The sequence below is a fragment of the Ovis aries genome, chromosome 7 (assembly GCF_016772045.2).
Source record: "Ovis aries strain OAR_USU_Benz2616 breed Rambouillet chromosome 7, ARS-UI_Ramb_v3.0, whole genome shotgun sequence".
NCBI lineage: Eukaryota > Metazoa > Chordata > Mammalia > Artiodactyla > Bovidae > Ovis > Ovis aries.
In genome coordinates, this window is record NC_056060.1 from 43,077,066 (window position 1) to 43,100,147 (window position 23,082).

Sequence of the window (23,082 nt, forward strand, 5' to 3'; positions counted from 1 at the left end):
GTCCCACCAACTCTGGACTGTTTCTTTCAACCCTCTCTCTGGTATCTGTCCTCATGTTAGGACTATTTCATTTGTAAGTGAAAAAACCCCAACCCTAGCTGGTTCAAGGACCCAAAGGAATATATGGGCTCACATATATGAAAAGTAAGACATTTTCAGAAATTGTCTTTCTCCACTTCTTGGTTCTGTTTTCTTCACGTTGTTTTCATTGCCAGGCAAGGTTTTCTCCTGAGCATCAAATGTGAAAGGTGGATACTTCATGCTCCCTAGATGGCTAAGGAAATTCCTATTCATTCCTATTCCATTTCTACCGTTAAAATTGAGCTTCATAGGCCTGCTTTTTGCTTTTAATGCTAAATCATGAAATTCCAGAGCCTGACCTTCCAAAAAAAAAAAAAAGGAATAAAGATATTCTATCTCCAAGGAAGAAGAAAGACTCTCTGTATTTACAATTTGTTTTAAAACGAGATCTAATTTAATGGGGCATTAAATTGATAGCATTCATTAGAATATCAAACTTGTCTTTCTAGACAATAGAGACTTCTGTAGAAGTGTTATTAATTTGTTCTGTTTATTGTTTTTGGAAGAATAATTTGAACAAAGAGGTCTAGTAAATCTGCTAAGACTTTTTAAAAAATGTTGCAAATCATGAAAATAACCTTCAAAGAGTAACCTGTATCTCTGATTTGTTGTTTTACTTGATAGTGAGTTGGCCTGGTAATAATATTGAAATTTCCACCTCTGCATTTCTGAAACCATGCAAACTCTCACAGATACTCCGGGCTTCATGAGCCATGTGGTCCCTGTCACCAGCATTCAACTCTACCCTTTAGCACCAGAGCAGTCAGTGAGCACATGGTTGTGACTATGTTCCAATACCACTCTATTTAGGGACACAAAATTTGAATTTCATATAATTGCCATGTGTCATGAAATAATCTTCTTTTGATTTTTCAACTATTTAAAAATATATAAACCTTCCTTATCCCTCATGTGTACTGAGTACTCTGTCTAGAACAGTCTTGACCCTGTGTATTCATGTGGCTAACTCCCTTGCCTTCTTAGGTCTCTACATTTTACCTTCTTTTTTTTCTCTCATATTTATTTATTTGGCTACACCAGGTCTTAGTTGTGGTACTTAGGATCTTTAGTTGTGGCATGTGAATTCTTGACTGGGGTGTGTGTGATCTAGTTCCCTGATCACGGATCAAACCCAGGGCCCTTACATTGGAAGCATAGAGTCCTAGCCACTGGACCACCAAGTCCCTACATTTTACCTTCTCTGTGAGGCCTAACCTGACCATCCTCTTGAAAAATGCTACCTGTATCATTTCCCACTGCCCCTGCCATCCCCATCTCTCCTCCTTATTCCCCTTATCTGATTATGACTACCCCATAGAATTTATCACCTCCTAAAACATGAAATAATTTACTTATTTATAATCATATAGTTCATCTTCCCTTGCCAGATGGCAGGCTCTCAGAGGGCAGAGGTTTTTGTGTGAAAGTGCCTAAAAGACTTCCGGGCATGCAGGCAAGATTGAAGAAGTTTGTTGAATAATTAAACAGATGGATTAATGACCTATCAACCCCTTGGCCAACTATTAGATTGGGGTTCAGGTCATTTGATTTAAAAAAAATAGTCAATTTCTCCTTCTTGATGTACATAAAGGACTTAATTTTCAGAAATGGAATTGTCCAAGATTTACTTCCTATTGGACACTATAGGCCAAAGGACTCCTTCAAATGCAGGGGGGAAGAAAAGACAAATTTTTGTAAATAAAAAAGTTGAATGCTTATAATCTTCTATACTTCTTTTCCAGGATTAGTTTTAGCCCCTGCTCGAGTCTGGTGGTTCCTGCAGCATTCTGTGTGTCTGAATCCTCTTCCAACCTTCTCACACCTGGGGGTGATGACCAGGGAGTTTCAGGTGGCTGATAACTTTGGGCCTGAAATAGAGAGACATGGTCAGGAGCAAAAAACTTAGTGTTTTGCACTAAGGAGTCAATTCCAAAAAGCAAAATTTAAAAGCTGCTTATCCCCACTCTTTAAAGAAATGCACTATCTGTAGTTGCATTAAGCATTCCTTTATTATTTTCCCTTTGTTTATGGGTTCTGGTCATTTTTCTTAATTTTTGGCTGGTACCTCATTAATTATACAATTAGTATAAACCACAGTGTGTGACTAGGGCCACAGCTCTGATCAAATTTTGTTTGAGGCAAAACACTTGGAGGTGATTTTCCTGATTTATTCAGTAAACATCTTATTTGGAAAATATAGATTTTTTCACAGTTCCTCCTTAAAGCTGTATTCTGACCTGATAGCACGCTTTGCACTTCTCAAAATGTATCACTTTATAACTGTAGATCATAAGCACTTATTTACATGCATATTTTTGCTTTTATACTTGAACTTCCATGTGTAGAGTCTTCTCTTGTGTTGTTGGAAGAGGGTGTTTGCTATGACCAGTGCATTTTCTTGGCAAAACTCTATTAGTCTTTGCCCTGCTTCATTCCGCATTCCAAGGCCAAATTTGCCTGTTACTCCAGGTGTTTCTTGACTTCCTACTTTTGCATTCCAGTCCCCTATAATGAAAAGGACATCTTTTTTGGGTGTTAGTTCTAAAAGGTCTTGTAGGTCTTCATAAAACTGTTCAACTTCAGTTTCTTCAGTGTTACCGGTTGGGGCATAGACTTGGATAACTGTGATATTGAATGGTTTGCCTTGGAGACGAACAGAGATCATTCTGTCGTTTTTGAGACTGCATCCAAGTACTGCATTTCAGACTCTTTTGTTGACCATGATGGCTACTCCATTTCTTCTGAGGGATTCCTGCCCGCAGTAGTAGATATAATGGTCACCTGAGTTAAATTCACCCATTCCAGTCCATTTGAGTTCACTGATTCCTAGAATGTCGATGTTCACCCTTTCCATCTCTTGTTTGACCACTTCCAATTTGCCTTGATTCATGGACCTGACATTCCAGGTTCCTATGCAATATTGCTCTTTACAGCATCGGATCTTGCTTCTATCACTAGTCACATCCACAACTGGGTATTGTTTTGGCTTTGGCTCCATCCCTTCATTCTTTCTGGAGTTATTTCTCCACTGATCTCCAGTAGCATATTGGGTACCTAATGACCTGGGGAGTTCCTCTTTTGGTATCCTATCATTTTGCCTTTTCATACTGTTCATAGGGTTCTCAAGGCAAGAATACTGAAGTGGCTTGTCATTCCCTTCTCCAGTGGACCACATTCTGTCAACACCGAAATCAGATTGATTATATTCTTTGCAGTCAAAGATGGAGAAGCTCTATACAGTCAACAAAAACAAGACCAGGAGCTGACTGTGGCTCAGATCATGAACTCCTTATTACCAAATTCAGACTCAAATTGAAGAAAGTAGGGAAAACCGCTAAACCATTCAGGTATGACCTAAATCAAATCCCTTATGATTATACAGTGGAAATGAGGAATAGATTTAAGGGCCTAGATCTGATAGATAGAGTGCCTGGTGAACTATGGAATGAGGTTCGTGACATTGTACAGGAGACAGGGATCAAGACCATCCCCATGGAAAAGAAATGCAAAAAAACAAAATGGCTGTCTGGGGAGCCCTTACAAATAGCTGTGAAAAGAAGAGAGGTGAAAAGCAAAGGAGAAAAGCAAAGATATAAGCATCTAAATGCAGAGTTCCAAAGAATAGCAAGAAGAGATAAGAAAGCCTTCTTCAGTGATCAATGCAAAGACATAGAGGAGAACAACAGAATGGGAAAGACTAGAGATCTCTTCAAGGAAATTAGAGATCCCAAGGGAACATTTCATGCAAAGATGGGCTCGATAAAGACAGAAATGGTATGGACCTTACAAAAGCAGAAGATATTAAGAAGAGGTGGCAAGAATACACAGAAGAACTGTACAAAAAAGATCTTCACGACCCAGACAATCATGATGATGTGATCACTAATCTAGAGCCAGACATCTTGAAAAGTGAAGTCAAGTGGGCCTTAGAAAGCATCACTACAAACAAAGCTAGTGGAGGTGATGGAATTCCAGTTGAGCTGTTTCAAATCCTGAAAGATGATGCTGTGAAAGTGCTGCACTCAATATGCCAGCAAATTTGGAAAACTCAGCAGTGGCCACAGGACTGGAAAAGATCAGTTTTCATTCCAATCCCAAAGAAAGGCAATGCCAAGGAATGCTCAAACTACTGCACAATTGCACTCATCTCACATGCTAGTAAAGTAATGCTCAAAATTCTCCAAGGCAGGCTTCAGCAATACGTGAACCGTGAACTCTCTGATGTTCAAGCTGGTTTTAGAAAAGGCAGAGGAACCAGAGATCAAATTGCCAACATCCGCTGGATCATGGAAAAAGCAAGAGAGTTCCAGAAAAACATCTATTTCTGCTTTATTGACTATGCCAAAGCCTTTGACTGTGTGGATCACAATAAACTGTGGAAAATTCTGAAAGAGAAGGGAATACCAGACCACCTAACCTGCCTCTTAAGAAACCTCTATGCAGGTCAGGAAACAACAGTTAGAACTGGACATGGAACAACAGACTGGTTCCAAATAGGAAAAGGAGTACGTCAAGGCTGTATATTGTCACCCTGCTTATTTAACTTATATGCAGAGTACATCATGAGAAACTCTGGACTGGAAGAAACACAAGCTGGGATCAAGATTGCCGGGAGAAATATCAATAACCTCACATATGCAGATGACACCACTCTTATGGCAGAAAGTGAAGAGGAGCTAAAAAGCCTCTTGATGAAAGTGAAAGAGGAGAGTGAAGAAGTTGGCTTAAAGCATTCAGAAAATGAAGATCATGGCATCCGGTCCCGTCACTTCATGGGAAATAGATGGGAAACAGTGGAAACAGTGTCAGACTTTATTTTTTTGGGCTCCAAAATCACTGCAGATGGTGACTGCAGCCATGAAATTAAAAGACACTTACTCCTTGGAAGAAAAGTTATGACCAACCTAGATAGCATATTCAAAAGCAGAGACATTACTTTGCCAACAAAGGTCCATCTAGTCAAGGCTATGGTTTTTCCAGTGGTCATGTATGGATGTGAGAGTTGGACTCTGAAGAAGGCTGAGCGCCGAAGAATTGATGCTTTTGAACTGTGGTGTTGGAGAAGACTCTTGAGAGTCCCTTGGACTGCAAGGAGATCAACCCTGGGGTTTCTTTGGAAGGAATAATGATAAAGCTGAAGCTCCAGTACTTTGGCTACCTCACGCGAAGAGTTGACTCATTGGAAAAGACTCTGATGCTGGGAGGGATTGGGGGCAGGAGGAGAAGGGGACGACAGAGGATGAGATGGCTGGATGGCATCACGGACTCGATGGACGTGAGTCTGAGTGAACTCTGGGAGAATGTGATGGACAGGGAGGCCTGGCATGCTGCGATTCACGGGGTCGCAAAGAGTTGGACATGACTGAGTGATTGAACTGAACTGAACTGAACTTGAACTTCCTGAAAATATCTAACTCATTTGTAGGCCCCACAAATGCTAACACAGTGTTTAATTATAATCTGTTGAAATGAAATTTATATAATTGGCTTACCCCCCAAGAACTTCAATAGTTCCCAGTAGCATGGCATGAAAGATCCTTCTTGCTCAGGTCCTTGCCTCTGTCCAAGTCTCATCAGCTGTCATTCTGTCCTACCCTCCAGCTCCCATAAGTTCTAGCCCCCCTGGGCCATGCCTTGCCTTTGTATATCCTCTTCCCTCAAGACAAGTTACCCTTTTGACTGCATGGTGAACTTACCACCTTCAAGTCATAATTTAAGCTTGTTTGTCTGTTTATTGCTTTTCTTCCCTCTAGGGCTTATAAACTTCATAAAAGTAGAGGCTTGGTCTCTCTGGCTCACTGTTGTCTGTCCAGTATCTGAAAGCAGATGGGGACTGAATCAGGAAGGATCTTAAATATGATAAGGAGTTTTGATGATTGCTAGAAGGCAATGAGGACCCACTGAAAGATACTAAGCATTAAACTGTTATGGACAGGTTTTTGTTTTAGGAGGTTTTTATTTTACAAAATCACTATCATTGCTGTGTGGGGGAGTGGGCTGGAGAAGGCAAAACTGGCTCTAAGAAATCAGATAATTAGAGCAAGCAAAAATTATGAATCCCTGATTTGAGGTAGCAACAGTGAGGTTGGGAAGAGGTGAGGAATTTGAGAGGCAGAACAGCAGGAATCAAGGAGCTACTGGATGTTGTAACTGCAGTCAGAGGGAGTAAAGGGTAAGTCCAGGTTTCTGGCTTCAAAATTTCGTGGTTGCTAGACATGTCAGGAACTATCACGTAGTATTACAGTTGTATGTTTATCTATGGACCACTCCTAACAAGTCATGTGTATGCATACTCAGTCGCTTCAGTCGTGTCCGACTCTTTGCGACCCTACAGACTGTAGCCCGCCAGTGCATGGAATTTTCCAGGCAAGAATACTGGAGTGGGTTGCCATTTTCTTCTTCAGGGGATCTTCCCAACCCAGGGATCAAACCCAGGTCTCTTGCATTGGCAGGCGGGTTCTTCTACCACTAGCGCCACCTGGGAAGCCGAAGGAGTCATAAAGTGGTGGTTTGAGTGAGTGAAGTCACTCAGTCGTGTCCGACTCTTTGTGACCCAGTGGTCTGTAGCCTACCAGGCTCCTCCATCCATGGGATTCTCCAGGCAAGAATACTGGAGTGGGTTGCCATTTCCTTCTCCAGGGGATCTTCCCGACCCAGGAATCGAAGCCAGGTCTCCCACATTGCAGGCAGATTCTTTCCCGACTGAGCCAGGAGGGAAGGCCCAGTCATAAACGGACCTTGCTAAAAGTCTTTGTATTAGCCTTGTTAGAAGAGCACCTATTATGTAGGAGGCATATAATTAAATGAATGAATGAATGAATACACTGAAAATACTAAACAGTTTGTATGGTCCAATAAGAGGTATGGCCCATAGCAGAAATTCTAAGGATACTGTTCTTTGCGTGCTGTTATCAAGACCGCGAAGAAAGCAAGCGGTAACTATGTTTCTCAGTTGCTCTCTGCCTATTGTACAACTAGAAAGCTGACAATAAAGTTTATTTAAGCGTCGACGTGCCCCGACGTGGCCCCGCCTCCCCAGCCAGAGCCGCGATTGGTGGGCATTGTCCAGAGGCTGCCGTTCCTAAGCCACGATTGGCTAAGGCCGCCGTCATTTCGGAGCTCCCGGTGCCCGCCCGCCTTCTCGTCGCGTCACCCGTGTCTGCGCCTCCTGCTTCTCCTTGCCTTGCCTCGCCTCGCCTCTCCCGGCCGCATCCCGGGGGACCGGAGCGAGCAGCGGGGACCATGTTCCGACGCAAGTTGACGGCCCTTGACTACCACAACCCTGCCGGCTTCAACTGCAAAGGTGAGGCGGCGGCCCCGGGCCCGCAGCGCGTCCGTGACCGGCCGGCCGCCGCTTTCTCAGCGCCGGCTCCTGGGCTCTCCACCCGGACCGTCCGCGGCCTTGTCTCCCCGGCGCCCCTCTCCTCTTGGCCCCGAATACCTCTGCTTTCTCCCATCCTTCCTTCTCCGCTACCCACTCTTGCCTCGGCATCGCCACTTTCTGCACTTGCTAAACTCCAGACACCACCCCCACAGCCCTCGCCCGCGCCCTCAGCACTCTAGAAGGAAAGTCTTCGCTTTTTAACTTAGCCCTTCAGCCCCGTGTTTCACGGGTGATTGGGCGATACCCTGAGCACCTGCTGGGGTCGGCACAGTGCTGGAATTCGAAGAGAAAAACCGAGTAACTTGAAGACTCGTTCAGGGAACTAAGGAGGGGAGGGATTAGGAATAAGGGCAGTTAGAACCCATCCAGTAGTTTGAGCCCAAGACAAAAATGAAGTCCAAGACAGTGTTGGGGTGAGCGCGTGTATTAACGAGCTAATTACAGTGTGGGGGTTGTGGGGGGGGGGAGTTAATAGATGAGCGGGGCGGTTGAATTGTAAATACAAAGGTGTTTGGGATTTCACAGCTTGAAACTGTAGAAAGTATTAAGATTGCTACCCACTGCTACTCACCTGTCGCCCACGACTACTTATTTTCTTCCAGAATTCTTGGCCTGTGGTAGATTAAGTTTGAAAGGGATCACGTAACACCTGGGATGTTAAGACCATTGTGTATTCTCAAGACTTGGGGAAGCTGGAATTTGAACTCAAGCTTGAACTTGAAAATTGAAGATGATTTCCAAGCAGGATGACAGTGTTTTGTCATCTCCTGTAGAAGCATGTCATCTTACAGAATCTTGTTTTTCTGCTTTGCCTTTTATTTAACAAAAAAGGTTCAGTAGGAATAGAGCTTAGATATGGTTTTGAAACTTTGAGCCTCAACTTTTTCACTGGTAAAATGGGGATATTACTTACCTCAAAAGCATATGGAAGGATTAAATGAAACCACATGCACACTATTTCATGAATGTGTTTAATGTCCTTAATAGCAAATGACAGTGATAGTCGGTATCCTTGTTGTGATCGCCATTTAATTTCTTGTACTTTATTGTTGCTATTAATTTAACCTTGCACAGTCCATTCTCCCCCTTTTCCTCACAGGAACTGAAATAATAACTGACACTTAAGTAGCAAAATTGTGTGCCAGGCACTGTTTTTATTGTTATTTTATTAAATCTTTCATAACAAGCCTATGAGGTAAGTCCCCATTTTGTAACTCAAGAATCTGAGGCACAGAAAATTTAATTAGCCCAGGTTCACACAACCACTAAATTTCTGGAGCCAGAATTTGAATTTGGGCCAGAATATGAACAGAAGTTAATTCAAAGTCTGTACATTCAACTCCTACTTCAAGCAGCTCAAGTAATTTATGATTTTGCAGTTTAAAAAAAAAATTCCACAAGACTGTTTGTGGAGAAGGAAGTGTTTTACCTAGTGCTTCTCATGGGCTTCCCTTGTGGCTCAGCTGGGAAGGAATCTGCTTACAATGCGGGGAACCCTGGGTTCGATCCTTGGGTTGGGAAGATCTCCTGGAAAAGGGAAAGGCTACCTCTTCCAGTATTCTGACCTGGAGAATTCCGTGGACTGTATATAGTTCATGGGGAGGCAAAGAGTCAGACACGACTGAGCAGCTTTCACTTTCTTGTGATTTCTATGGTGTTTTTATTACAGATGAAACAGAATTTAGAAACTTCATTGTTTGGCTTGAAGACCAGAAAATCAGACACTATAAAATTGAAGACAGAGGTAACTTAAGAAACATCCACAGCAGTGACTGGCCCAAGTTCTTTGAACAGGTAATGAATTAGAAAGTAAAATATACCAAGAGCTTGTCTATGAAGACAGCTTTTAAAATAATATAATTTTTCTTTTAAAATAATATAGCTGAATAAAATGGATGTTTTATTTGCAGGGCAGGAAGAGAGATGCAGACTTAAAAAACACTTGAATACAGCAGGGGAAAGAGAGGGTGGGACAGACTGGAAGATTAGGATTGATGTATATACACTGCCATGTGTAAAGTAGATACTGGGAAGTCAGTGTATATAGTGCAGGGAGCTCAGCTCGGTGCTCTGTGATGACCTAGATGGGGGATGAGTGGAATGGGGGGTCGGGTAGGAGGGAGGTCTAAGAGGGAGGAGATACACACACATACACAGGCATAAGTAAGTCATTGACAGCAGAAACTAACACAACATTGTAAAGCAATTATACTCCAAACAATAATAATAATAATAATCAGTGTTAGAAAAGCTTGATTTCAGGGATGGAATTTTTTTTTTTTAAGCATATTCTCTCTTCCTACCAAGCATTCAGTATTAGATAGAAATAGTATGGTGAACCATCAGGCATGAGGGCGGGGGCAGGGGTATAGGGGATAAAGAGTTTGATCTTGATGGAACTAGGGAGCTCTCACAGTTTTAGGTGATATGACTGGACTAGTGTTGCCACTCCTCAGCTTTCCCAACCAATCCCTGGCTTCTCGAAACTGTCAGCATTAAGGTAATGTATCTGGAGAGCAGGCCTTTATCCCCAGTACTTAGATAAGTGCCTGACATTCAACAGAAGGATCTGTTTCTTTCATGAAAATATATATTTATAAGTGTGTATTTGTATACATATATGTTCTGAATATAAATGAGTGATTGATATGTCAGTATTCATTTCTGCATTTTCCCTATAGCAAAATTTATTCAAATCTTCTAGGGCCCTGTACCTGACTAGCAGGCTGCCCATTGAAAACAAGCTTTATAAACTATTAACTAATAAAAGTAATGGCACAGTTAGACACTCAAAAGAAATAGTGTAGTCCAAAAAACAAAGAGACTTCTTAATTAAACAGTGATACATATTATATAAATAGTAAAAATGGCCAAAATAAGATTTTTTACATTACATTAAAATGTAGCAGAAATAGTATTATATTAAAATAAGACATTATTAACATGATTGTAAACTAAGGTTCTCTTGTGTTTTCTTATATTTAATATACACAGTTCTCCTTTGTTGTGTACTATAGAAATAATACTTTTTAAAAAATGGTATTATCTTATTTTTGTGGGTGGAATAACTTTTTCATTGACCTAGTTTAATTTTAGTAACATTTTTGCAGAAAACAGTTTTTTTCAAATTAGAATAAAAATTACATTTTACAGTGTCATTATATTAAACATTTTATCAGCTCTGTTACTTTGATGAGATCTTTTCCTTTAAGAATTTGAAAATGATGATGTATGGCAAAACCAATACATACTGTAAAGTAATAACCTCCAATTAAAATAAATAAATTTATATTTTTTAAAAAAATTTGAAAATGATTTAATTTTTCATTGACTGGAGCAGAGTGTTTAGGTAGCTAACTTTCTCCTTTTGTGGACTAGGGAACTATGTAAGTTACATACTATCTCTGTGACAGTGAGTAAGTTTATTAACCTTTCTGTGGCTCTAGATTTTTATCAATAAATGGGGATAACAGTGGTATCTTAGCTCAGGAGTGGCATATTGTTAATGAAATATACCTTCAGCCTGTCACAGAGGTGCCTGGCCCATCGCAAGTGCTATATGTTTGTTGATATTCCTGCTTCTGCTACTAATACTGGTACCACTAGATCATTTTCCTTTACCCTTCAAAACTATATTTTGAAATTTTTGACAGACTTGTTAAGACTTTGAAATACATTATTAGAATTTTATATTTGCTTTTATCACATTTTACTTACTGGTCTACTTGTGTACAAGACGATACAGAGTTCCACATGTAGGAGGGTGTTGAAGAATAATAAACTTTCCAATGAAAAAGACCCAGAAATGACAGTAAAGTAGTATGACCTAAAGATAAATATATTGGAACTCTCTTTGGAATGATGATGTCATTGCTTAAAGCATATTTAGAACTTCTTTTGGAATTACTTTTAGATCAAGAGACTTATTTTGAATATTGGCAGTTTTTTTATGCTTTGAAGGTGGGTTTGCTTTTTGTATCATGACTAAATCTTGTGAATGAGGTGCCTTTTTTTTTTTTATAGAAGCAGGTGAATAACATTTTTGGTTAGAAAATAAGTTATGGTTAAAAAGTGCTGATTCATTAGGTATCCACCAAAGGATTTCCAGAAGGTTTGAGTTATAGCATTGTTGTGGGATTAGATTTTAAGCTCCTGAGATATTTACTTTAAGGACATGCTCATTTGAATATATTGCTTCTGATGTTTATTCAAAACACCAGTGTGTCACATAGCTTACTCTGTTGGACGCGTTCCAAAATATGAAAGCTAAGGTTTAGATAATAATTGGGTTTTGCACTCTCAGACATAAATCACAGCAGGATCCTCTATGATCCACCTCCCAGAATTCTGGAAATAAAAGCAAAAATAAACAAATGGGATCTAATTAAAATCGAAAGCTTCTGCACAACAAAGGAAAATATAAGCAAGGTGAAAAAACAGCCTTCTGAATGGGAGAAAATAATAGCAAATGAAGCAACTGACAAACAACTAATCTCAAAAATATACAAGCAACTTATGCAGCTCAACTCCAGAAAAATAAACGACCCAATCAAAAAATGGGCCAAAGAACTAAATAGACATTTCTCCAAAGAAGACATACGGATGGCTAACAAACACATGAAAAGATGCTCAACATCACTCATTATTAGAGAAATGCAAATCAAAACCATAATGAGGTGCCACTTCACACCAGTCAGAATGGCTGCGATCCAAAAATCTGCAAGCAATAAATGCTGGAGAGGGTGTGGAGAAAAGGGAACCCTCCTACACTGTTGGTGGGAATGCAAACTAGTACAGCCACTATGGAGAACAGTGTGGAGATTCCTTAAAAAATTGCAAATAGAACTACCTTATGACCCAGCAATCCCACTTCTGGGCATACACACCGAGGAAACCAGAATTGAAAGAGACACATGTACCCCAATGTTCATCGCAGCACTGTTTATAATAGCCAGCACATGGAAACAACCTAGATGTCCATCAGCAGATGAATGGATAAGAAAGCTGTGGTACATATACACAATGGAGTATTACTCAGCCGTTAAAAAGAATTCATTTGAATCAGTTCTGATGAGATGGATGAAACTGGAGCCGATTATACAGAGTGAAGTAAGCCAGAAAGAAAAACACCAATACAGTATACTAACACATATATATGGAATTTAGGAAGATGGCAATGACGACCCTGTATGCAAGACAGGGAAAGAGACACAGATGTGTATAACGGACTTTTGGACTCAGAGGGAGAGGGAGAGGGTGGGATGATTTGGGAGAATGACATTCTAACATGTATACTATCATGTGAATTGAATCGCCAGTCTATGTCTGACGCAGGATGCAGCATGCTTGGGGCTGGTGCATGGGGATGACCCAGAAAGATGTTATGGGGAGGGAGGTGGGAGGGGGGTTCATGTTTGGGAATGCATGTAAGAATTAAAGATTTTAAAATTTAAAAAATAAAAACTAAAAAAAAAAAAAAAAATTGGGTTTTGTTTTTTGATACATATTTTTATTTAACTACTCTGTGTATTGAGACCTAGAATCATATGGTTTAGATTCAGGTCCCTGATTTCAGTTGTGTAACTGTCAGGAAGTGTTGACCTATAGGCTTTGGTTTTCTCATCTACAAAATGAAGTTATCGTAGATCAGTGATACCCTGTCTGCAATCTGCAAAAGTAAAACTTTCATAAACCATGATGGAAGTACTTAATTTTTTTCCTAAGTAGTATATGCTTAAATGGGTTATATAATTGCATCAAAGGTTTAGTAATATAAATGTTGCAAGAAATTCTTAAGAGATACAAACTCAGGTCTCTTAATTCTACCGTGTTTTATTTTGTGACTTTATAGTAACAATGAAGCAATTTTCTTTTTCCTTCACAGTATCTCAGAGATGTTAACTGTCCTTTCAAGATTCAAGATCGACAGGAAGCAATTGACTGGCTTCTTGGCTTAGCTGTTAGACTTGAGTATGGAGATAATGGTATGTTTTGTGGGGAATATATTGTTTCAGAGAGAAAGGGTGGGAAAGGGGGTTAAAAATGTAGGGAACTTGCCCGTTTGTCTTAGATTGTTTTACCTTTGATTCATTTTAAGTTTTGTACATCCTCATCTCACTTTGCAGTATCTGATTAAAATTTTACTTTTTGTTTGTAGTCATTCTGGATTTTCTCTTTTAGAATTTGAAGGTGATGTCCTCTCACAAAGTCACATCACTTCAGTTAATTTGCCGGCTCGGCACAGTCTGGACCTTAGCCTTCAAGTTCACTTTTTGCTACTGTCCCAGAATTAATAGGATTTCAAGTCTTGGTTGCAGCAGCCAGTTTCACTAGAGACTGAAATATACATCTAATGCAGATATGCACAATAAGCCAAAATATATTTATTATTCATGTTTAACATTATTTTATTACAGATACTGATATCATTGGAAGATTTTGAATATTAATACTTATTGTGAAAATAGTTTTCCAATAAACCATTTTCTCTCATTAGGCCATTTCATTTTGAAAGGCCTGTTAACATCTAAATGTAAGATCCGATTATCTTATTTTATCTCCATCTTCTGCATTTATGTTGTTCTCTTTCTTGCGACTATCAGTTCCAGTCTTAATCATTTGCTTTTGAAGCCTTTTTAATGCCTTTTGTTGTTTAGTCTTTAAGTCATGTCTGACTCTTTGGGAATCCATGGACTGTAGCCTACCAGGCTCCTCTGTCCATGGAATTTCCTAGGCAAGAATCCTGGAGTAGGTTGCGAGAAATGCTCCAGATTTGGTTTCAGCGTCTTTGGCCCTCTTTTCTTCCCATCCATCTTTTCCTTTGTCTGCTGTATCTTTCATTCTGCATCTCCACTGCTGTCACCCTAATTCTAGCTCTTGTCCCTTTCTCCTGAGATTATCGTAACACCTTTCATAGTAGTCTCCCATCTGTGTCACCCTCTGTTTTCATCCACATAGCCCCCAGCAAGCTAATTTTTTAAACATAAATGTTTTAGGATGCTACACTTTGTCTCCAAAGAATAGTTCCTTTTATATGTTCACAAACACCATTGCTTTCCCATTTTCTACAGAAGGAATTCCAGGCTCCTTAGCATGATATTCAAAGCCTTTAAACTAGTATTCATATACTTGCCACCCCAGCCAAACTGCAGTAATGCTGTTTCCTCTTTCCATCTCCTTTTTTCCCCCTTCTTTCTTTGCTTTCACTTTTCCTTTGGCTAATATGCCATTTCAGTCTGTCTGTCCTTGTAAGATCCAGCTCAAATGCCAGCTAGCAGCAATGATACTTACTTCTTAACTTTCATAACTTTTACCTCAATACCTTTTTAGATCATTTTCACTTTCCATTTTGCTCGTCTTACTGGCCTCACTAAATTGTAAGCTGATACTCAGCCTTGTTTTCTACATGGTACCTCTGTGAATTTCGTGTTGCTGCTGTAACATATTGCCATGAACTCAGTGATTTAAAAGACAGTATCTTACAGTTTTGGAGGTCAGAAGTCCAACACCTGTATCAGGACTAAAGTCAGTTTGTCGACAGGGCTGGTTTGTTTTGGAGGCTCTAGGGGAGGATTCATTTCTTTGTCTTTTCCGTCTTCCGGAGGCTGCCTGCTTTCTGCTCCCTTTGTCTTCGAGTCTAGCTGCATAGCAAGTTCTAATCTCTGTAATTCTGCTTTCATTGTCACCTCTTCTCTGACCTTCCTGCCTCCCTCTTCTAAGGATGCTGTGATTTCATCGTGCCCACCTAGATAATCCAGGGTAATCCGCCACCCCCAGTTTCAAGGTCCTTAATTCAGTCACACCCACACAGTCCTTTCTGCCACGTAAGATACCATATTCATAACTTCTAGGGATTGCAGTATGGCCGTCTTTTGTGGGGAGGGAGCAGTCATGATTCTCTCTGCCACAGTGCCTGGTGTAATTTCTTGTGTACAATAGATGTGCTTATCAATTTTAATAAATCCTTGGTAAGTGCAGTATATTAACGTAAGTACAGGTATTTCTCAGTGACAGCATGGTTTCTTTTAATGTGTAAAAAAGCTGAGTTTGTATCTGAAACACTGCCCCTTATCAGTAGGGGGCACTGTTGCTCTCTTATGGCTTTACGTTGGTGAGTTCATTCTTCTTGACTTTTAAGTTATTTAAAATTTTTATTTTTGATAAATTATGAATTTTTATTATTTATGCCATAATATTTTGTAAAGCCTTTAGCTTGCTTGTCAATTAAGGTGGTTAAAAGCTAACTTAAGTTCTTCTAACTTTTTTTGATAATTTAAAATTTACAGATATGTTGCAGGAATAATAAAAAGAATTATTACATACTCAAATTCTGCAGGCGTTATTAACATTTTACTTCATTTGCCTTATCCTTTTCTGTGTATTCACATACTCCTAATTTTTTTCTAAACCATCTGACACTAAATTGTAGATGATTTCTCTTTTAAGTACTTAAATGCACATTTCCTAAAAGAAAAAGTCATTGTCTTACATAGCTGCAGTATGCTTATCATAATCAGATTAACTTTGATTCTCTGCTGTTGTCTGTAGGTATTACTCACATTTCAGTGTTTGTCTCAGTAATGTTCTCTACGGCAAAAACAAGCGAATAAAAACCTCCAGAGCAATCCTGGATGGTGTGTTTTGTTCATTCTCGTTCATCTCTTGTGTTCATTCTCCTGCACTCCGGAACGATTTACTCAGTCTTTGTGCTTTAGGACAGTGACGTTTATTTTGTAGAATGTCCTTCAGTTTGGGTGTGTCTGATGGTTCCTCGTGGTTGGGTTGAGAGTTTGTAGTTTTATTAAGAATAATACAAGTTATGTTGCATTCTTGTTAAGTACCTCATATTAGGATGCATGTGTTAGTGATATACCTAAATGTTAGTCATTTTGCTGATCACTTCGGTAAACTTTCTTCAGTGTAAAGTTACTGTTTTCCCCTTTGCGATAAATATGTGTCTTATTTTTTTCTTTTTGACTGCACCTCACAGGATGCAAGACCTTGGTTCATCAAACCCCATGCCCTCTGCGGTGGAAGACCAGAGGCCTAGTCACTGAAATTCCTTAGATACATATCTTGGAAAAGAGATACTTTGAGATGATTTCTCTGTGCTTTTCTTCCTTAAACCTTAGCTTTAGTATCCATTTGATGATTCTGGCCTGAGTCAATTATTATTGATTATGATGGCCAGAAAGTGTTTTTCTAATTCCATCATTCTCCATTTTTTTTGGCTTTCCACTGAAAGGCCTTTAAGAGCAGTTTCCTTCTTACCAATGGATGTTTTTATTCAAATCAGTATAGATATGTGAATTCTTATTTTACTCAGTGGGTTTTAATCCTTATTTGTCATCATGTATTTAAATGTTTGTTCCAGATTTGGCTAGTGGGGACTCCTTTCAGCTAATTTCTATCTGACTTAAATTTTAATGCTTTTATTTTCCCTTTTTTTTTTTTTAAGCAAATCATAAAAGCACTGTAGCCAAAGATGTCTTTGGGGGCATTAAATTTAGTGAATTACTATTAAATATTTTTATTTGTAAAATCTTAAAATATTATTTTTCAAGTAGAGCTAATAAAATCTATTTTTGGAATTCTGTATTTTAAGACTCAAAAGTGTAGCTTTGTGTATCATGGTGTATTTGAAGTGCTGTTTTTTCTAGAAAGCAAAGTTTTTGATTCTGTATACAGCATTGAAAAGAAATTTTGGTAAGAAACTTCTTAGTGAGTTTGTATTTAACCTCATGTGACCTATATTTACCCACTTCCCATTCTTCTACCCCTCCGAAGTTTCAGAGGAAGCTGAAAAGCAGACTCTCTCTCTCAAAATTTAGATACTTTAAGAAACATTAATGAAAAGGTATTTGTGTTGGATAATCATTTTAGCTTAATTAAAAAAATAAACTCGCATTGTCTTGTAGAGTTTTTTAATAGCAAAAAGTAATTTTGAATGGATGAGTTGTCTATGCTTACAAGCAATTTAGCTTAGTTAAATTCAATAAATAAGCAGTGTTTATTTTACCTTAAGTTGAAGTCCTACAGATTGTATTTTTGCCTATCTTTACAGCTGAAAAATACAACAAGGACTTGGTACCTGATAATACAAAAAATGCTGACAATGCAGCTAAAAATGCAGAGCCATTGATCAATTTGGATGGTAAGTTTATAAATGCATAAAAATTATCAACATTTTTTGTTTCTTAAATGTTTTTTACTTCTAGAATGAAGTTTGGGTTTACTTGGTTTTAGTAGATTAAGAGTGTTTCATGCAGACAGACATTTGTGTTCATATTTTTTATTCTCTATGCTGTTTTTTATTGTTGTGACAGTGTCCTTTCTCCCTTATATAGTTGAATACCTGAAATTTAAAATGCTTTTCTTTCATCTGTCTGTAGTAACTTGGGCATTTGATTTGTATTTAATCATAGTGGTGATTGCTTTCCTAGGTGTAGAAAATATTAAATCTAATGACTATGAAACAGGTGTTAAATTTTTTCATTTTTATAAGTCCCAGATGTCTTTAGTTCTTTCTCCTTTTAAAAGTATGATGATTCTAATTACTTAGGTTATGTTAAATATTCTTTTGCTGACTGATGTTAACTTGTTATTTATGAGTTACTCTTATGAATTAATAAGCTACTTGGACACTCTAGGGCTGCTGCTCAGAGAAAAGGTTTTGGGAAAACCGTCCTTTGAAGGGAATCTGTGTGTTAAAATTAATAGCTTTGTGAGAAAAGTTAATTAAAAGTGCTACATAAATGGGCCTTGCAGAGAAAGTTACAGGACAAACCTCATGTAAGTTAGTCATTTATTGGGTTGTTCACTTTGGTTAATTAATAGGAAGACCATTGATCACATCAATTTACCTAATGATGATGCCCCATACTACTTTTGTCAGCATTAATTTTAGAAATTGAGATTTTTTTTGTTATATATGCTTACATTTATGTCTGTAATTACATGCTTACAGAGGTATAAGTTTCCATTTTTAATCTTTTATAGTAAATAATCCTGATTTTAAGGCTGGTGTAATGGCTTTGGCTAACCTTCTTCAGATTCAGCGTCATGATGATTACCTGGTAATGCTTAAGGTCAGATTCATATTTTTGATTCATACATGTAACAATTTTAAAAACTCATTTATAATTATATATTTGTATATAATTTTTAAAATAATCATTTTCTAAAAATAATTGATATTTAAATCTGTGGTTGAATGAGTAAAATGTGGAGGAATGTAGGACATAAACCGGATTTAATTAGTTCATTGGTTTTATATTATCTAACAACCAATATCAAAGTATTTACTGTGTACCTGCCTCTGTGCTAAATCTTTTGCAAAGATGATCTCATGCAGTCTTCCCAACAGTCCTAGAGCTGGTTAACTGGTATCTTTTTAAAAATATGTATATGAAGAAACAGACTGAATGATAATAGATAAATAATGTTCAAGCTGACACAGAAAATGATAGGATTTAAACTAGACACTTGACCTTAAACTAGACACTCGGTCCAGTCTTCTTCCTATCACCCCACCTCTTTTTAATTAGTCCTTCTAAAGATTCATGGTCTGTAATTCATTAAGATCATGGAAAATGCCAAACTAGTAAATGGTGCATTTGGTCAAAAATATATACGCCCAACTTCTTTGAGTAATGAATGTTTCTGTCCTCCAAGCCCCCCATGCTAGATAGGCCATTCAGTTCAATCCTTCCATCAGGGAATCTGATGGTCTGAAAGATGTCTTATTTCTGAGAGGAAAAATCTACTCTTGCTTCAGACGATTCATGCTGAGTAACTATGATAGTCTTGTGGGGGAGGGACAGGGGAGTGGTCCTTAGGATACCAGATTTGAAAGTTATTTTAGAAATTATTATTGATTTTTATGAGAAATTAAAGAGCTTTAAATTACTTTAGGCTACTTTGCAGGAAATTAATCTCACTCTCCCCACAAGAGATTAAGCCATAATTTATTCTCCTTTTTAGAATTATATTAAGTGACAGTTGTAAGAAGGGGAAGACTATTCTCTTCCTAGATTAGTATAATTCTGCTGAATCTGAATGTTAACTTTGATTGTCTCAACTCCAATTGGATGCCAAGAGACAAAAGTTGTTTTTAGTGAAATTTAGCTCTTTCAAAGGCTTGTTTCTTTCTTGGGCAATTACAGAAATTATTTTGGGATGGTTCTACAGTGGTTGTGTCAGCCTTAATCATAAACAGAGAGAGGAAAATACTGTATTTGGGATGCTAAAGTATAAGTCAGTTACAATCAAAAACTATAAAATTCTAATCCTAACTGCATGTTTATTCTTTTGAGTTAATTGAAGCAAACAATACATGACAATATGGACATCTTCATAGGTTTGCTAGGTGTGAGAATCAGTACATTAACTGTTTGGCAACTGGACTATGTAATATATTTGCAGTGACTGTTAGATTGGTTTAGTTATTTTTCAAATGTATTTTTCCAGGTTTTTATTAAAAATAATTTTTCACACTTTCATACTTATTTTGGGGTTTTCACTATCATTCACTAAAATTCCTTAAAATCTTTTCGAGTGTGCAAGTACATGCATGCACTTGTGTCTGCAGTGATAAAATGTGTTGATAATGAAAAAAATCAATGTGTCCTATGAATAATATGAAAAAATTTTACTATAATGAAGAACCCAAGGACAGTATTATACACTACTCTTTGTGTCAAAGATTATGTGCGTAACACACGCATGTGCATATATCCCTGGTGAGCTTGTAATTTGATAGAGACTGTGTGAGTATGTAGAAGGATCTGGTAGCAACAATTGTTTTCTGAAACGATGACTGAGGCTTGGATAGAAAGGAGACCTACTTTTTCACCGTGTATCCTTCTTTATTAAAATTTTTTACCACACACAAATTACTTATTAAAAAATGTAATTGTTATGAATATCATTCCACATTATTAAATGTTAAAAGTGAAAACTTTCATTACAGTAGCTATTTTATTTAACTTGCTGGCAATTTGGTACTGAATTAGGTATTTCTAATTTCATCATATTGAGCATCCTTATTCTATATATTTAGAGAAGAAAAGATAACAGCCAATAAAAAGTAGAAATAATATTTTGGGGAATTTTTAGGCAATTCGCATTTTGGTCCAGGAGCGCCTGACACAAGATGCAGTTGCTAAAGCAAATCAAACGAAAGAGGTACGTTGTGTTTTTTTTAATCTAAATAAATTCTAAATTATTACTGAACGTTTTTTGGGGGGTTTGAACTTTGCTTGACAATGCTTGAGATATTCTGTGTTAGAACTGCCCAGAGAAAGTACTTCAGCAGGGTTGAATTTGATTCTTAAGCAAATTGTACCCAGTCATATTTGAGTGAAAAGTGAACTTCACATTTATCTCACTTCATTACTTTTAAGAAGCTACCAGTAGCACATTTACAGCCTACCAGTAGAAAACCACTGTGTGTACTCAGTTAATTTAAAAGAACTTACCCTTGTGAAATTTACTGGGTTATTTTGACTAACTACTAGAAAACAGGACACATCTCCTCTTTGTTACTCGTTAGTTTTCCTTTTCTGCGTAAATCTTTATCTTCACCCTTTTGTTTCTTCAGAGAAATCTCATTTCCTACCATAAACCATGATAATGATAAAGTAACTTGTTCATAATTTTAGGGTAGTTTTCGATGGATTGTACCAAAAATCCAAATGTCCCTAAAGTCTTCTTGAGTATGGGTCAGTGTAGACAGTGTCCTCGGGTTAGCAGCTGCAGATATCTGATAATGCCCCTTCCTGCTGCATAGATGAATGTCTTGGTTACAGTCTATATTCTGAACCCTGGTCCTTCGTCATGCCTCCCTCACCCTCTAATTCCCCAGTGTCTGTTGTCCTCTGACCTCATCTTTATCAAAGCCTGGTAGTTTTGAAAGGTTATTAATGCCAGGGCAGGGTAGTGCCCCTCTGAAAGACACTCAGTTTCTTTTAAAGGTTTTTATTGGCTTATTAATTACGTATGAATCAGGCCACTGGAAACTAAAGATCAGCTTATTTCACCCCCCCTGCAGAACAAACAGTAAGTTGTTTTGGCATAATAAAATCATTCATCATCATTCAGCAAAACTATGCCTTTGGTTTGGAAGGCAGTACAGATAAGGCCATAACCAAATAATCTTTGCTCTTATTTGCCAAGTAAAATTCAGTTTATTTTCAGTGTTCCAAATAAATCCTAACTTCAGTGTCATCTCAGAAGATACTGTGCTACAATAGTAACAGTGGAAGAGTTCTATAGTTTCTTGTTTGCACTCATTCATTACATCGGATTTGGGGCATGAAGTGAGAAGTGACAGTTCAGCATTTGTAACATTGGAAGTATTGACGTTAACTGGTAATAATTTTATACAGTATATAATTAGCAGAAAGTCTAAACCGCCTTCCTGATTTTTGATAGTTATTGTGAACTTTATATGGTTTGGCATCATACCAAAGATGGTGATTATGATACAGGTGCTGACTGGTTAACTAAATGGTTTAGATTCTGTTCGTTTTCCTAGACCATTTCAAAGTAACTTTTAAGTAATATATAATCTGATGTCATAACCAGAAAAAAAGTTATGTATTTTTAGATTTGTACAGTTCATAAAGACAATATGCTCAAACAAAGTTGAGGAAGCTTATGAATAGAAGTGATCCTGTTGGTTCTGTACACTGGCTGCTCACTGTCACTAAAGTGGGATCAGAGCAGCCCTGTTCAGCCTTTGCTGCATAGCTGTAATGATAGCACTGCTGCAGAAAGGAGCTATGCTTTTATATTGCCTGGTTTTTAAGGATTGGATTGTGTTACGAAACTAGCTTCTTACTACATGGAAAAAAGCCTTTTTTGGGTGGGGTTTTTTTTTTTTTTTTTTTTGGTAGTAAGAGAAAATTCTCAGGCACCTTGCCACTGCAGCTAAAAGGGCTAAAATAACAGGCTAGCTAGCTGCTTTTCAGTTTGAGGTAAGAAAATAGAAATGTATAACTATATATAGTCTGATTTTTGTCCTTTTTCCTTAAGGGTTTGCCTGTTGCCTTAGACAAGCATATTCTTGGTTTTGACACAGGGGGTAAGTGATTTTTAATTCAAACTTTTTAGAGACTTGGTGATTATTTGGGGGAAGTAAGTGAATAAATGCAAAAGTTACTGATTAATCCAGTGTTTCTTATGAAACAGATGCAGTTCTTAATGAAGCTGCTCAAATTCTGAGATTGCTGCACATAGAAGAGCTCAGAGAGCTACAGACAAAAATTAATGAAGCCATAGTAGCCGTTCAGGCGATTATTGCTGACCCAAAGACAGACCACAGACTGGGGAAAGTTGGAAGATGAACACTTTAGGATTTCAGCTTCTCACCTACTTAGTACAACTGGGAACCATGTACGCTTTGGCATGTGTTTGGAAATGTCATGTTTTCAAGGGAAGAATCCCAGAAAATTGACTCTGTTCTAGAGATTTACCATCATTGCTTTTTCTTTAATAAAGTTGGGAAGGCCATTTTTTTTTTTTGACTGTGTGTTGTTTTATGTATCTGTAAAAGTAATCTTTCTCCCTTGTGGTTCCTGCCACCACCCCCCCAACTTCATTATAGACAACACAAA

General features: G+C 38.0%; 1 protein-coding gene across 1 annotated transcript; it reads left to right on the forward strand.

The window, feature by feature from the left end:
• Positions 1 to 7,218: 7,218 nt before the first annotated feature.
• RTRAF (RNA transcription, translation and transport factor) lies at positions 7,219 to 22,978 on the forward strand. The gene is made up of 8 exons (XM_027971745.2): positions 7,219 to 7,384; positions 9,135 to 9,259; positions 13,350 to 13,449; positions 17,529 to 17,618; positions 18,464 to 18,552; positions 20,582 to 20,650; positions 22,502 to 22,550; positions 22,658 to 22,978. Exons 1-8 carry the CDS (start codon positions 7,324 to 7,326, stop codon positions 22,810 to 22,812), a joined length of 738 nt encoding a protein of 245 aa, XP_027827546.1. The 5' UTR covers positions 7,219 to 7,323; the 3' UTR covers positions 22,813 to 22,978.
• The last annotated feature ends 104 nt before the right edge of the window (positions 22,979 to 23,082 follow it).